Source organism: Engraulis encrasicolus, chromosome 9 (assembly GCF_034702125.1).
Source record: "Engraulis encrasicolus isolate BLACKSEA-1 chromosome 9, IST_EnEncr_1.0, whole genome shotgun sequence".
Taxonomy (NCBI): domain Eukaryota; kingdom Metazoa; phylum Chordata; class Actinopteri; order Clupeiformes; family Engraulidae; genus Engraulis; species Engraulis encrasicolus.
The window spans coordinates 30,809,608-30,826,221 of record NC_085865.1 but is presented as its reverse complement, the minus strand read 5'-3'; the positions used below and the strand labels follow the sequence as shown (position 1 = coordinate 30,826,221).

General features: G+C 46.4%; 1 protein-coding gene across 2 annotated transcripts in view; it reads right to left on the bottom strand.

Annotated features, from left to right (window-relative positions):
* ek1 (eph-like kinase 1) overlaps positions 1-16,328 on the bottom strand; it is a 156,569-nt gene extending 140,241 nt beyond the window's left edge. For both annotated transcript variants that reach the window (XR_010036144.1, XM_063206911.1), the window contains exons 1-2: positions 16,163-16,328; positions 1,966-2,030 (exon numbers count right to left, since the gene is read on the bottom strand). Coding sequence is in view for 1 of the 2 variants with exons in the window: in XM_063206911.1 (XP_063062981.1) it covers positions 1,966-2,030; positions 16,163-16,250 (153 nt within the window). In the remaining variant the exon portion in view is untranslated. The remainder of the gene's footprint in view (positions 1-1,965; positions 2,031-16,162) is intronic.
* Positions 16,329-16,614: the final 286 nt, after the last annotated feature.

Below are 16,614 nucleotides of genomic sequence, written 5' to 3'. Positions count from 1 at the left end.
TGTGTATGCGTCTGTGTGTATGTGTGCTCTGAGAGTTTTGATTGTGAGTGCTGCATGATTCAGGCATGAATAACAATATACAAAGGCTCCAAAAACCCATTAAATAGGCTCTTGACGTCTGATGTGTGATGCCTCGTGCCAGTTTGTCCTCTTCAACAAAAAAAGTCCATTATCGGACTTGCCACTTTCACCTTCCCAGAGCCAGTGGTACAAGGAAATAAGAAAAAAAACAAATAGTTTGTGTCCGTCAAAGCGCGTCTCTGGTCGAAATTACTACTGGTCGATTATATACAGTACATATCTGGTTGAAAATGATGGCCTCCCTGAGTGCACATCAATTTCATTTCTCTTTCACATGGGTCTTGGAAGAGGGGACATAGTGACAGAGAGAGCAGAGCACAGAGCGCACTGCGATAACAGCTATAGCTGCACTTGACCTCCATTTATGTTTCTTTTTTTATAACATGCTATCTCCGCTGTCATTCACCTGGATGAAAGCTTCAACACAACGAGAAGAAGACGGGGAAAAAACTCATTTCTATTCTCTATATATCACCTCAGCACTCTGTGTATAGGGTAGGTCCACTGCAGTCTTTGACCCTGGGGAACGCATGTTTTGTATACCGTGCTGTAGGCAATGAACAGAGGAACATGACTAGAGATGCACAGGATCCAAGATCCGGTTCCAGATCCGGCAGGATAATAGGGTTTTTCACAGGATCCGGATCCGGCAGGATCTTAAGCAGTGGATCCGGTATCTGGCAGTTACCTAAAAATCAGGATCTGGTGCATCTCTAGCCTAGGTTTTTCAGTCAGTCTTTCACAACCCCAATTGCTTCATGTAGTGAAAGAACTTTGGAAGCCGCCAGTGCAGGCAGTAAGCCAATGAGTCTAAAAAATAGTTTGAGCCAACGTAATAAAAAGGGCCCACGTGTGCGAGTAGGCCAGTGTTTCTCAAAGTGGGGGGGAATGGCACGAAAAGTTTGAGAAACACTGGAGTAGACTATGTGTTTTAACCCTTTCGGAGGATCCGGTATCCGGTTCCGGATCCAGCAGGATCTTAAGCAGTGGATCCGGTATCCGGCAGGATCCTAAAAATCTCTGAACATGACCAGTGCGTCTGTGGAAGCGATTAACATTGGTCAAGACCCGAGACTCCAGTGTATTCATTCGTCTGTGTATATCACATTACGTGTAGTGCCGTGTATTGAAATGTCATTTCCTTGGTGCCTTGGTGCTATACTAGCCTACTACACAGACATGGTAGTTCTTTATTCCACAAGCCTGCCATGAGCCTTAAATCACCTTGGAAATGTGGAAAAGGATGTCTAAAAGATATTAATCAAATTATATGCAATGCAAAGCAGAATTTTAATTTATGTAGTATTACCCTTTTTGTGTAGGCGGTCAATTTTGACCGTTAACACCATGAACGTTACCATGTTTCTAACACAACCAGATAAGAGGGTTAATGAATGTCAATGACTGCTGTCATTAATTGTCATGCGGGTAAATTATGTCTCTATTTACTGTCAACCTGACATTGTTTGAGAGTATTGCACATATGCTACTCATTGGAACCGTGCTGCCTATTACCAAATTTGATCTTTTCATGAATATTAATAAATAGTAAACCAATATTGACCAAAGAACAGCAAAGACCAAAGTCTGCCTCAGTCGCATAAAATATATCTCAAGTACCTGTACAGTACACCACGCACTATGACACAATAACATTAATATAGTACAACACTGTGTGTACATCACTCAATACAACTTGAGAAAGGACGAAGGTCCGAAACGTTGTGCAAATAAATCACTGGGAGCATTAACAGTGTTGCGGACTTCTATCATTTATTTCCATCACTCAATACAACACAGCTTACAAAATTTAAATGTACAAAGTACAATGTAATAATGTACACGTGACACATTTGGAAAAAGGCAGTGGTATTCTTTACTCACCCCTTCAGCTGGGTAGGCCTCCCATCCCAGATCCCCCAACGCTGACACAGAGTCCAGGAGGGTAACTGGACGATGAAAAGAGAGCGAGAGAGAGAGAGAGAGAGAGAGAGAGAGAGAGAGAGAGAGAGAGAGAGAGAGAGAGAGAGAGAGAGAGAGAGAGAGGAGGAAAGGTGTAGACATAATAGGAAGAACAGGGAGACAGGAAGAAGGGAGACAAAAACAAGATGTCAGGTCAAAAACAACACAACACTACACACAATGCAAATGTACATTTTGTCTGGATCAACAAATCAGGGGAGGATGTGGATATATACAAGGTGTAATACTGTAAATAGTACAAGCGATTCTGGCCTCTGGTACACACTAACAACAGATGGGAACATGAAGTCTTGGACGCCATTTACGCAGGCTGTGTCAAAGCTAACAGTTACGCTGCGCTAAGCGTGGCTGGGCTTTGCAAACCACTGCCACACCATAAAATCTGGTCCTCTGACAATATTCCAGCGACAGAAAAAAAGCCACACAGAGAAAAAGAGAGTGGGGGAGAGAGAAAGAGAGTGAGTGTAAGACGGGCAGAGAGAGAGAGAGAGGGGGGGGGGGGTAGAGAGAGGGGGTAGAAACTTACAGTGCAAGAGAAATAGGAGGGGAGTGTGAGTGCAACAGAGAGTGAAAGAGAGAGGCAGTCCTGTGTGCGAGGTGTGTGTGTCTATGTGTGTGTGTGTGTGAGAGATAGAGAGAGAGAGAGAGAGAGAGAGAGAGAGAGAGAGAGAGAGAGAGAGAGAGAGAGAGAGAGCTGAGGGAGGCTAAAATAGAAGTGCAGCAGTTATTTATATCAGTGCACCAGCTCCCTTCAGGCCCTGAGCTGCACGCCTCTTCTCTCTCTCTCTCTCTCTCTCTCTCTCTCTCTCTCTCTCTCTCTCTCTCTCTCTCTCTCTCTCTCTCTCTCTCTCTCTCTCTCTCTCTCTCTCTCTCTCTCTCTCTCTCTCTCACACACACACACACACCATCCCTCTACATTGCTCTCCTTCCCTTTCTCTCTCCATTACTCTCTTCATCATCCCTTTCTTTCTACCCACTTTCTGTCTACAGTGTTCTCTTTCTCTCACTCTTGCTCTCTCTGCGTCTGTCTACCTCCCTGTGTAGAATTCCCTCCTTTTTCTATCCATGTTCCCGCGCCTCTCCTCTACCTCTTTCACAATCCATTTCTCTCTCTCTTTCACTCTCCCTCTCTCACTTTCGCTCACAGTCCATTTCTCTCCTTCACTTTTGCGCTCTCACTCCATCTCTCCCTCTGTACTTTCTGTCTATTTTACTCTCACTCCATCTCTATCTTTCTCTCTTTCTCTTTCCCTCCCTCTTTCTAGCTCTGTCCATCTCTCTCTCTCTCTCTCTCTCTCTCTCTCTCTCTCTCTCTCTCTCTCTCTCTCTCTCTCTCTCTCTCTCTCTCTCTCTCTAGCTCTCTCTCTCTTCTACTCAGTCTCCATTCCCGTCCAAGCCTATTACAGAGCTGCCGACTCGCCTCGATTAAATTTTAATCACATCCAAACCTCACCAGTCCCTCCCTCTCCTCTAGCTCCAGCTCCTGTGGACTCTCCACCTCTCACTCTCCACCTCACAAATACGCACACACACACACACACACACACACACACACACACACACACACACACACACACACACACACACACACACACACACACACACACACACACACACACACACACACACACACACACACACACACACACACACACAATGACATGCAAAATACATATTCTGTCTGAACAATGTAGGACACTGAAAGAAGGCAAAGCACAAAAATTGTACCCTTATTATGTGTCCCTGCCCTTGTTTCATTTCTGTGTGTGTGTGTGTGTGTGTGTGTGTGTGTGTGTGTGTGTGTGTGTGTGTGTGTGTGTGTGTGTGTGTGTGTGTGTGTGTGTGTGTGTGTGTGTGTGTGTGTGTGTGTGTGTGTGTGTGTGTGTGTGCCCGTGCGTGCGTGCGTGCGTGCGTGTGTGTGTACATGTGTTCCTGCAAGGATCCAGGATCCATACTATGTAATAACACACAACAAGGTAAGAGGCAGCAAAATCCAAAGTTGCTATAATGTGCGTGACAATGTGTCTGCTCGACTCATAATGGCACTCTCACTGAAGTAGACATTCACTCTGATTTAAATATAGGTCTACACAAAGATGTACCTATGTTTTCACACAGTTGAGAGGCTTTTGTTTTTTTCCATCCTTGTGTGCGAGTTCATCCACAATACATTTAGTGCGTAGGGTAAGCAATTAGCAACTACTTTAGGTACAGGAGTGTTTTTCAAACACAATGTCATTGTCACCTGGAGCCCCGTTTTCTAAGAGTGCACTCAATTCTCGACTACAGAAAAGGATTTAAAAACATACTGCATAGAGTGGAAAGAAAAACAATCCTGCAGTTTATTTTTTTTCTGGCTCTATTGGCAGGTAAGGATGACTTCATGGCTATGTGATGGAATGATCGGCAGCTGACTTTTTTTTCTTTCTTTCTTTCTTTCCTACAGCCACATTTAGAAAGTTAGTCAGGGAAATCTGGTCCTCATGCTACACTTGATTTCATGCAGAAGTCTGGCTTTTCCATACTAAGAAATGTTTTCTCCCTGGAGGTAAGGACTCTACTTAAGTTTTAAATGATGGCTAACTATTTCATTGAAGATATGCTATTAACTAGCTATAACCCTATCTACACAGTATTCAAATGTGTCACATTATGACTAAAAACTTCAAATACGGGCATTGATTAGATTGGCTTGGGAAGGCCATGTGAATAGAAATGAAGGCAAACCTTCCGTAGTTAAATAGTTTGAACATTGCCGTGCCCTCAGTAGCTGTCTGAACAGTCAGATAGCTCATTCTTTGTACTGTAGGTAATGCTAAAACACTGCAAAAATGGCATCCATTTTTGAAAAGTCTATGTAAATATGCTATTCTGCCATGGTCACCAGTGAGACCATGCGAGATAAAATCATCCATCTGAATAAATGTACTATGCGATTTTCAGCCCATTCAATTTCTCTTTTGTGAGTTTGCAGTCACCCCCTGTAAGACGTCTTCGAGGACGGAGTAAAATATCTTTGAATTTGACAACTCCATGTCCGACGAGGTTTGCTGCACATTCTCCTTCATGCACACACGTGCACTAACACACACACACACACACGCAAACACACACACACACGGAGTGGGACGTGGAAAAAAAAGATGCCCTACGAATGTCAGTGCTCGACATCAATGGCAAATTCAGCAACATGTGTTGGCGGTAAGTCAAAGATGGGTGCTATATATGCATCGGCTTCCGCTGTCAATCAAAGTCAAAGCAAAGTCATAGGCCCGCTCCTATGGGAGGGCAGCCGGTGCATGCTGGGAGAATAAAAGAGAGAGGGGAGGCGAGCGGAGCGGAGAGGATGAGGCATGAGGCGTGAGTGAAGCTCTAGTCTCCACGGGAGCCCGTCTCGTCTCTCCCAGCCGGGCCAAGAGGGACATCCGTCCTGTCAGAGCCCAGAGCCCAGACTTCACAACACAGCACACAGCACACAGCACACGCTGCACAGCACAGTCGCACCCACCGGGCCTCAGACACACAGGCGCGCTGCACACTCACACACACATACACACACACATACAGGCATACTACAGACACAACGGCACAGACACACACACACAAATGCACACACACACACACACACACACACACAAATGCACACGCACACACGCACACACACAAATGCACACGCACACACACACACTCAAATGCACACGCACACACACACTCAAATGCACACACAGACACAAACACACACAAATGCACACGCACACGCACACACACACACACACACACACACACACACACACACACACACACACACACACACACACACACACACACACACACACTCAAATGCACACAGACACACGCACACACACACACACACACACACACACACACACACACAAACACACACACACTGTCTGCAGTCTCATACTAGACATCTAACAGCCTCCAACTCACACAACCCCAATTCGACTTTCAAACTCTTTCACTCATCTTTTTTCATTTCATTTTTATCTACTCTTCCACTGCCAACAGAATACATCGCAGTGCAATTCTCTGGCTTTTGGTGGAACACGATTCCTTTTCACCTAATGGACTGCTCTCCTGACATTGTTTGAAAACAAAACGTTTTGATGTCTCAGTCTAGGGCTGTGATGAATCAAAATGTTATGACTCTTTATACTGACTCCTTCCAAATCCATGTTTCATAAGAAATAGGAGTACGATAATATATCAATACATAATAGCAAATATAGATTTGCTCTGTCCCGTAGTACCATTCTAACATGGTGCACAGTAAAATGTGTGATGCTAACTCAACAAGTGGCGTGTATAATTAACACTATGAGTGTTACATTTCAATCTGTATGTGTTGAATTAACTCTGCAAAATGTGTTGCTTGCATACACTTTTCATATGACAAAGGCCTTCAGCCTGAAACGATTGGGAGGCTCTGCATTACACATCGGTCAACCAACCCACTGAATCATTAGAGATTGATGAATAGAGGAAATGTGGGAAAACCTAGAGGGGATAAATGAAGCGAAGGACAGCACTCTTCAGATTTATTCTTTGTTTATTCGCCACTGGAGGGGACCATGAACAAAAAAAAACAAAGACAAAAAGACAAAAAAACAAAACAAAGAAAAGTGGCGAGACAAAACAAAAAGTCAATAAAACAGAGAGAGTGTGTTGACAGGAAGTCATGATGTGTGGTCTTGGGAATGTATTATCTTTGGCTGCTCTCCACGAGACGACACGAAACAAGACGAGCGGAGAGGAGAGGAAGATGCCGATGGGTGGCTGGCTGGCTGGCTGGCAGGCAGGCAGGCAGGAGTCCAGTCTCTCTCTCTCTCTCTCTCTCTCTCTCTCTCTCTCTCTCCCTCTCTCTCTCTCTCTCTCTCTCTGATATCAGAGATTACAAGAGAGAACTGTCAGAGCTATCACAGCGTGCAGGACCCCCAGATCCCCACTCAATCTGATAAGCTATCAGACGGAAGTTTCCCAAGCTGGGACACATCCAGGAGACCAGGCATCTGGCAGAGCCCCACACAACTTACGTATAAAAAGGGTTTTGTTGAATGCATGCTTAGTGTACACAGTAAAAAAAATGCAGTGTTCATTCAGCACTCTAGGAGTACTCTGGGACCAAATACACTCTCTAGGTGTTGAACTAACACTGAAAAATGTACTGTGTGTGTATAGAGAGACCCCCAAAGGGATGTGATACATGGTGATAAATAATGTGCATACTGTCATAATAATGAATGCATGTTCTAGCTTTTTCCACTTTCTACCATTTGATTGCAAAAACATTTAAGGGTGAGGAAAATGACAGATTAAGGGAGTGTATTCCAAGAGAGTCAAAAAATTAAATCATTTTGTGGAAGTCCAGAAGGAGCTTTTAAACTTCCCACACTGGCCCTTATGGGCTTCCGTAGTGCTGTAGGCTGATGGAAAACATATCATTCATTCTGATGATAACTCAGCATCTACTGTAGCATAAAACACATCTGGGGAAAAAACGCTTACTGTGCAGACGGAAAACAAGTATTTTCACAGAGGGGAAATAATATTAAGGGTTTTTTTTTTCTTTCCCTCTCTCTCAACACATCTATGTAAAGATGGCCAGCATATAACCCTACAAATGGCTTTGTTTATGAGGAAAAACGGGTAGTCATGGGTATGCAGGTGTGACTTGTAGCCCAGAGGTCGACTCCCGATCCGCCAGGTTGGTGGGGGAGGTAATTAACCAGTGCTCTCCCCCATCGTCCTCCTTGACTGAGGTACCCTGAGCACAGTACCGTCCCGCCGCACTGCTCCCTTGGGGCGCCATTGAGGGCTGCCCCCTTGCATGGTTGAGGCATGAATGCAATATCATTGTGTGCAGTGTGCACTTGTGTGCTGTGGAGTGCTGTGTCACAGTGACAATGGCAGATGGAGTTTGAAGTCCCCAATGGGGCTTTCAAAACGTAATATTATTTCCTGACAAGACTTCGACTTCAGCAGAGGCGGCCGTCAGAGTGAAGCAGAAAGAGACCTGCCATGCAGCCACTTAGTTAAAGAATAAGCTTCCCCCAACAAAGGCCACTTGTTGCGGTGATTAAAGCGGAAGGTCAGGATGCCTTCCCTGGCTAATAGCCTGTGTCAGCAGTGGGCGGATAATATATAGATGACTGTCAACCTCCAGCCAGGGCTGCCTGGGAGTAATGATGAGAGTGAAGGGACCGTGTTTTTTGTGTGCTCGCATTGCGTTGGATGAGATGGTGCTGGAAAATAGCAAGCTCCACATTTTCGGTAGCGGTTGGAGACGGCAAGTCCTTTGGGGATGTGTGCTGATAAGAAAATGAAAAAAAAAACTCGGCGTGCAACACACATACACACATGTACTCATGAACACACACACACACACACGCAGGCATGCAAAAGCATGCACGCGCACGAGCACGCACACACACACACACACACACACACATTAGCACATGTGTGCACATGTTTGCACATATATGTAGACATGAACGACCACAAGCACACGCGCGCCGCGCGCACACACGTACACCCCATTAGCACAAAAGCACACCCCAGAGCACTCCAGCAGTTCTCTAAACACATCTGCTGCTAGTGCTACGTAAACTATTTTCTTTATCAATTTGTGGTTTTTGCTATAAGCACCACATGCATGTACGACTAGATCATATAGCTGCTGCATCTGGTTACATACAGTACATGCACGCACCGCCAAACCATCTAACCATATGTGGCACAGACAGGGCCGTTGGAAGCTTTGGCTGGGCCCAGGACAAACTAATCTGAAAGGACCCCCCCCCCCCTCACCCGATACATACAATGCAATGACATTAATTCAATGCAATGAGAATCCATTCTGGAACCCCCTATGCCTGGGCCTGGGATGACAGACCCCTTTGTCCCCCCCCTGCCGACTTCCCTGGGCACAGGAGCACCATCATGTCTAGGGTTGCAGCGTCGTGCCGCACAGCGCAGCGCCATTCGCTCTTCCTGAGATCAGAGCCTGCCTGACTGCCTGGCTGCCGGGCTGGTTGGCGCATGTTGCCCCCACCCCAAGAGACTACCCAGACGAGGGAGGGAACGGAGCTACACGAGCTCCCAGACTCAATTAGCCGCCGGTGCACGGCATTCACCTCCAGACCCCCGGGGAGGTGATGTCATTATTCAGAAAAACACAGAGAGGTGAACACCCCATCAAAAACACACAGGGATACGCAGACACAAGGGCACACACACACACACACACACACACACACACACACACACACACACACACACACACACACACACACACACACACACTTACACACACACACACAGGCATACACACAGAGAGACACACAGAGAGAGACACACACACACACACACACACACAAACATACATAACACCCACCAACAAAAAAAATCACATGCAGAGAGAGACAGAGAGTGGGAACGAGAGAGAGAGATCAGCACCCCTCCTCCACTTCATTCATTCGTTTACCGAAGGCTGCTTACTTATGCTCCCTGACCCAGAAACAAAACTGAAGGTTCCGATGTGAATCCTAGCCATGTATAATGCATTATTGGAATCAGCATGCAGGCGCGTCTCATTAAATTGTATTGGGAAAGAGCTGTTGAATATAGAAAACAGATAAAACTAAAAAACTTAAAACTAAAAAAGCACTCATAACATTCATATGTATTTTTTGTTTTAATTTGGATTATCACAGCTTGCAGCTTCATTATTCATTACCGTATCAGTCCAATTTCATTTTCAAATTTACTGACACGTAAATGCGTAACAGAGTCATGTTTTCATAAAGGTTGAGACCATTTGAAGCCAAGACACAGTCTCAAGCAGAGTCTTACTGTAGCTGTCTATGCAGTCTGCTCTTGAGATGCATTGCTTACCAATCACAACCCACTTCTATTTATAGCTCTGCATATAACAGCAATACTTGGGGAAATTTTAGACATGACAAAAACCAGGCTCTGTCCAGGAATGACTCACTTCTGCAGAGCTCAATTCTGAATAAAATTGGGCAATGACCGATATTGATTATTGTGCACACACGTACACATGCATAAACAACACAACACACACACACACACACACACACACACACACACACACACACACACACACACACACACACACACACTCCTGTATGGTTGTACAGACTACATTAACCCTACCTATACCCAACAAGACAATTGAACTACTGAAAGGCATGACCATAGGTGCAAAGATTTGCGGCTCAACATAATGACACTGATCGCTGACTACTTCTTAAACTCTCATCGTACTACTCGGAAGGACTATCAATAATGATAGCATTTGACAGCAAACAACATCTCTCTAGTGAAAGCTCTGATATCTTGACCACTTTGTAGCGTCATGTCCACTATGGACGTCCCTAACCCTACCAACCTGAGAAGACCACTTGTACTGAGCAAAATTGTCCTAATAAAGTCTTTAATAAATCTGATTGACTACTTTTTAAACCCTAATACTCGACAGGCCTGTTGATAATAACAACCAGGCTCTGTCTCCAGCATTCTATCTGATACGGATATCTCTACACAGACCAAAGCTGACGTTTAATAAATCTGTTTAACTACTTTTTGAACTCACACCACACTACTCGACAGGGCTGTCGATAAGAATGACAACAAGGATCTCTCTCTCTCTCTCTCTCTCTCTCTCTTTCTCTCTCTCTCTCTCTCTCTCTCTCTCTCTCTCTCTCTCTCTCGCTCTCACTCTCTCTCGGTCTCTCTCTCTCTCTCTCTCTCCAGCGCCAGGCCATTAGACTGAGGCGCGATGACCTGTGACCTGGCTAGGGTCTTAATTTCCTGAGCCAGGGCAGAAATCTGATCCTGCCCACCGTGTCTGAGCTAACTGGAGAAGTGAGAGGAGGAGGTGGAGGAGATGGAGAAGAAGCATGAGGAGGAGGAGGAGGAAGAGGGGGGGGACAGTGTGTGGTGGGCTGCAGGACCACCCTGTGTCTGCTTTTTGAGTTTTGGAAGGAGCCCTGGCCAGCGAAGAGATGAGGAGACCACAACTAGGCGCAGTACTGGTTATGTCGTTGTGGATGAAATGACGGGAATGCTGCCGGGCCGGAGCTCCAGAGTGTGTGGTGAAGAGGTCTGCGGGAAGTGTGTGTGTGTGTGTGAGACGTGTGTGATCTTGCGTGTGTGTGTGTGTGTGTGTGTGTGTGTGTGTGTGTGTGTGTGTGTGTGTGTGTGTGTGTGTGTGTGTGTGTGTGTGTGTGTGTGTGTGTGTGTGTGTGTCTGTATGCACATGTGTGCGCCTGTGTGTGTGTGCGCCTGTGTGTGCGTGTGTGTGTGTGTGCGCCTATGTGTGTGTGTGTATGTGTGTATGTGTGTGTGTGCTGGGGGTGGAGGGTGGCGTTACTTCGCCCCTATGTTGCCTAGCAGGGCTTTGATGAGCAGACGCACTCCTTTGGCAGTACATCACTCCTGTTCGCAAGCTCTTGTCTCCCCTGCAAAACACCCCTGGCCACATCATCTCTCTCTTCTCTTCTCTCTCTCTCTCTTCTCTTCTCTCTTCCACTTTTTTTCCTCTCTCTCTCTTTCTCTCTCTCTCCCTCTCTCTCTCTCTCTATCTCTCGTTCTCTCTCTCTCCCCCTCTCTCTCGTTCTCTCTCCCACTCTTTCTCTCTTTCTCTCTTTCTCTCTCTCTTCATCTCTCTCTCTCTCTCTTCCTCTCGCTTGATTTCTCTCTTTCTCTCCCTCTCTCTCTCTCTCCCTCTCGAAGCAGGGCCTTTGATCTCAGGAGGCGCTTGTTCAAGCTCTGGGGGCGATGAGAGTGTATGGAGGGATACAGAGAGGGACGGAGGGATGGAGAGAGGGATGAAGGGAAAGAGGTTATGGAGTGCACGCTGTTTGGAGAGACAGGGGCCAGCAAGGGCCAGATGAGGTTTTTTGCAGAAGTCTTGCATCTTCCCTGAAGATTGGAAGCGTCCAACTCCTCCCAATGCAGAATCGAGAGCGGAGGAGAACGAGATTGGAGAGGGAGAGCAAGGGGACCTGGCAGCTGAAACAACACCATTCTGCCGAACACACACTAGCCGAAATCCCACCAAAAAAGCCAAGAACCACAACTGGAGCTGGTCGGCACTTCTCAGTCACTCACTCGCACACATTGACCACCAGTGCGTGTCTGTGAATGCGTTCGTTTACTCTGGTGTGAACCACAGTGACTTGAAGAGGCCGAAAGCACTGCCACTGCCCGGTGTCCAAACCGGCATGAGAAGAAAAAGAAAAACACAAAGCAGGAGACGTATTTAGCTCGTCTCAAGAGGGTTGTGTTGCTGCTTGAGCGTGGCGCGGGTGAATAACATCAAATTTGGAAAAAAAAAGAGCTTGGCAGCAAATTATAGCAGCCAGTCACTTCTGAGTCTAGCCCGGGCAGAATGTCATGCTCATCAATGTGTCTTATTCTTTCTCCCGCCTCAAATTAGCATGTCGCTGAAATCTGTCAACAAACGGGCGACCCTCTTAACCTCCCGGCTGAGTTGCAAATGAGGAGGGCTTTCTTATTTTTTACAAGTAAGGGACTGAATCTGTGGAGGCCTAGCCGGTTTTCTTCATCAGACATCAGAGAAGGGACCTAAGGATCGTCCCCCGTCCCCCGTAAACACAAAGACACACCAGCCTTCATTACCACCCCCTGAAACAAAAAAAGACACCACAAAAACAAAAGCTGAAGAAAAAAGAAGAAGAAAAAGCCGACGAAGAAAACACAGCCAAGGCCTTTACAATCCCTCCCTTATCCTAGAGAAAAGAAGAAGGGAGGAAGGGGACAAGGAGAGCCTTGGTTGGTTGCAGCGTTATAGGCCCCTGTGAGGGAGAGCCGAGCAAAGGGGGAATAAATGGGACTCTTTCTCATGCTAATCACCTGGGCAAGGAAACCCACGGACGGATGGATTGGGGGGGGATTCGGGGAAACAAAAGGCGTAGGAAAGAGCCCCTCCTCAGCGGGCGTCCTAGCGAAAGGAGAAGCTAATAAGGGCAGCTCTGGTCTCCATGCCCACCCCAATACAGGGCGCCTCAGCTCAGCACAGGCAGGGGAGCTAGGCTATAATCCACACACAATGCCCGGGGGGGTTGGCAGCCGTGCTCGCCATTTAAAAGAAGATGATTGAGACAATTCTGTGTGAGGTTCTCTCGGGGTTCTCTCCCTCTCCCCGCTTCCTCCATTCAGCCTTTATAACAGGTGGTTTTACACAAGAGCGGCCGAGGGGCAATCAATCCACATTTGACGATTGCACTGGTATAGTAACTGGAAAGAAAATATATAGGCTACATGTGTGTGTGTGTGTGTGTGTGTGTGTGTGTGTGTGTGTGTGTGTGTGTGTGTGTGTGTGTGTGTGTGTGTGTGTGTGTGTGTGTGTGTGTGTGTGTGTGTGTCGCGAGGGATTTTTTCAGGCCCCTGATTAGTAAATGTATTCAAACTGTGCCACCACCATCCACCATTTTCTGTTGAATTGAGAGTCCTTGGGCACTTATCTTACCCACTGAATTTTAAGCAGACAGACACTTTCAGCATGCAACTCATTGGGCCGAGGAGATAAACAGAAAAGAAGGGGGCATGAAAACCACAGGAAACTGAGACATAACCGGTCGGTACTACACGGCCTCTGCACACAGAATGACCGTCATCACCCAATCAGAAATCCTCTGCTTATTCGTCAGAGAATTGGCACCCAGACGAAGACCACAAACAAACAAGGAAAACAACCACCAAAGCAGGCATCGTCTCAATGGCTGGTATGCCCAATGACAAAGTGGTGGTGGTGGGTGCTGGTGCCTGTGGTCAGGGTTGCCAGATGAGGCTGATGATTTCCAGCCCAAAACATGGTCAAAACCCGCCTAGAAGCACAAAATCCCGCCCAATTCTATTGATTTCTATGGCAAAAATGTGGCAGGTTTTTCTGCTAAATGCCATTTTTACCCGCACACGGCCATCCTAAGCAGCCCAATTGGGCGGGAAACAGCCCAATCTGGCAACATTGGTGGCGGTGCTTGTGGTGTGTGGGGGAGGTTGTGTTTTTGCAAGCGCGGCTCCTTTGTCTTTCTGCTCATGCCAGCTAGAGAAGTGCTGAGGAGCATGAAACACTGACACACTGACACTCATCAGGAGAATGCTCCAGTCAGTGCCTCAATCAGAAGTAGGCTCTTCAACAACAAAGCTTCATTTTGGAGCCCGTTGGCACACACACACACACACACCAAACCACTTCAGCGTGCGGGCGCATGAAGTACTAAATGGCAGCAATATTAGCCTGAAACGCAAACACACACACACGCACAGCATCCGGTGTGGGATCAAAGGCTTTGCCTGTTCACACACTTGCTCAACCACACTGCTATGCCTGCTACTACAAGAGACATTACCTGGGTTTTCTTATCGCACATGAACATTGTTTCTGGAACACCCCCTGCTGGCGATAGAATGTATTGCACCATCACCAAGTGTGAGGTTGATTTTGTTCACATGTATCTGCTCAGTAAAAATTGCTGCATGATAACAACAATAGGCCTACTAGTATAACCATGGGTGCAACTTGTCATCAACCTAACCAGCAAAACAACTAAATTTATCCATCCCCCCTCAACATAACCCTTACAGGCCAACAATAGACATGTCAAATTATTTGTGTGTGTGTGTGTGTGTGTGTGTGTGTGTGTGTGTGTGTGTGTGTGTGTGTGTGTGTGTGTGTGTGTGTGTGTGTGTGTGTGTGTGTGTGTGTGTGTGTGTGTGTGTGTGACAGAGACATAGAGGTGGGCTAGAGGGAGCTTTGGTTGTGACGCCTGCAGCACTGAAAAGTACACCCTAGTGAGCTTGTCATTGATTTTGTGGTGCTTACTTTCCTCCCTATTTTCACCTTCAGTAGCCCCGAGTAGGCTACCTTAGATCAGAGGGATCCACGAATCAATAGGAATCCTCACAGCATGTGTGCAAGGTTTTCTCGGTGCTCGTGACTACAGTATATGCGGTCTCAATAAAACATTAACTAGCAGTTTTGACAATTGTGTGAGTAGCGCTGGGTCCCGCGGGTCGAAGTAGGTGTTCGTAGGCGACCCCTGGGCAGACTCGTTATTGTTTATTAGTTCGCTGTGGGAAGTAATGTCACCTCTCTCCATGCCAAAGTGTGGGCTCTATTCTTAGGATCCTTGTCACATCCCAACGTGACCCATACTGTGTTGTTACACGCTTAAACGAATTCACTCGGAGGTTCCACCAAGTCAAAACGCTTAGAAATTGCCCCCTTAGAAGTCAATGGCCATACAGTCACTGAATATCAGTGGGTTGTTAAGTATTTCATCTAAAGCGTCTTTTTTGTAAGACACCATTTCACTGTGTTATGCTCTTGGAAAAAAGACAAGCGCATCCACACATTGACTTCATTTCTCCAACAGGCAAGAAACCCTATAAAGCCATTTGAATAGCAACGGGCACATACTCCCTGGACACGAGAGCAAAATATTTCGTCGAGGAAAGATGAAAGGTAGCCCATAGCTCTTGGAATTGAGTATCAAGTCATATGTCCGTTTGTAATCTTTTCGCTGTAATGTAAGCCTGAACGACTAAACATGACTCAAATCCGCTGCCATAAATCCTTAACTTCTGTGTTTCCAGTTCCACATAACAGCCAAAACACCAGACAACTGGTCCCATTCCCATTATATCACACAGAGTAACAAGCTAAACATATAATGTAAAAAAAAGGCTAGACTGAGTCGCAATCTCTTTCAAACTCAAAAAAGTTGTTGCGTAAAACAATGTGTATATTTTCAATTGGACGCTCAGGAAAGCGACTTGAACAAGGATATGTTTGGTATATTTCACATCTATGTTTCGTGTTAAATAACTACACTTGATAACACCTCACATTCTCTAATTTGTCAATTATGTACACTAAATAATATTTTTTTACGTGATACAATCCGGCAGGATACCCTGAAGGAGGCTAGGCTGATCTTCCATCACCAGGTCGTTAGCCGGTGCCAAAGGAGAGGGCACGAGCTGTGATTTCGAGAGAGACAGAGTGTCACAGAATTAACCTTACCTTCATTGTCTGGATAATTCCTCACTCCTTGACACAGTCCGATGCAATATAGGATAAAAATGGACGGAAATATCCAGTAAAAAGCCATGATCAGGCGTCTCCTCGCGCCCGCATCCCTGAGCGCAAACTTGCGTTACCAAGCCTTCAGCAGCGCGAATCAAGTGAACTGGTTCAGACCACAGCCAGTGGCGCGCGATGCGAACGAATGTGGAGGAGGATCCATCACGAGCCCGTTGCGCTGTCAATCACAACAGGAGTGGCCAAACGGTTACGTGTAGCCTATGCGCGCGTGCGTAAGTGTAGTGTGTGTGTGTGTGTGTGTGTGTGTGTGTGTGTGTGTGTGAGAGAGAGAGAGAGAGAGAGAGAGAGAGAGAGAGAGAGAGAGAGAGAGAGAGAGAGAGAGAGAGAGAGAGAGAGAGAGAGAGAAATAGTGCTGGAGAGAGAGACCTGCT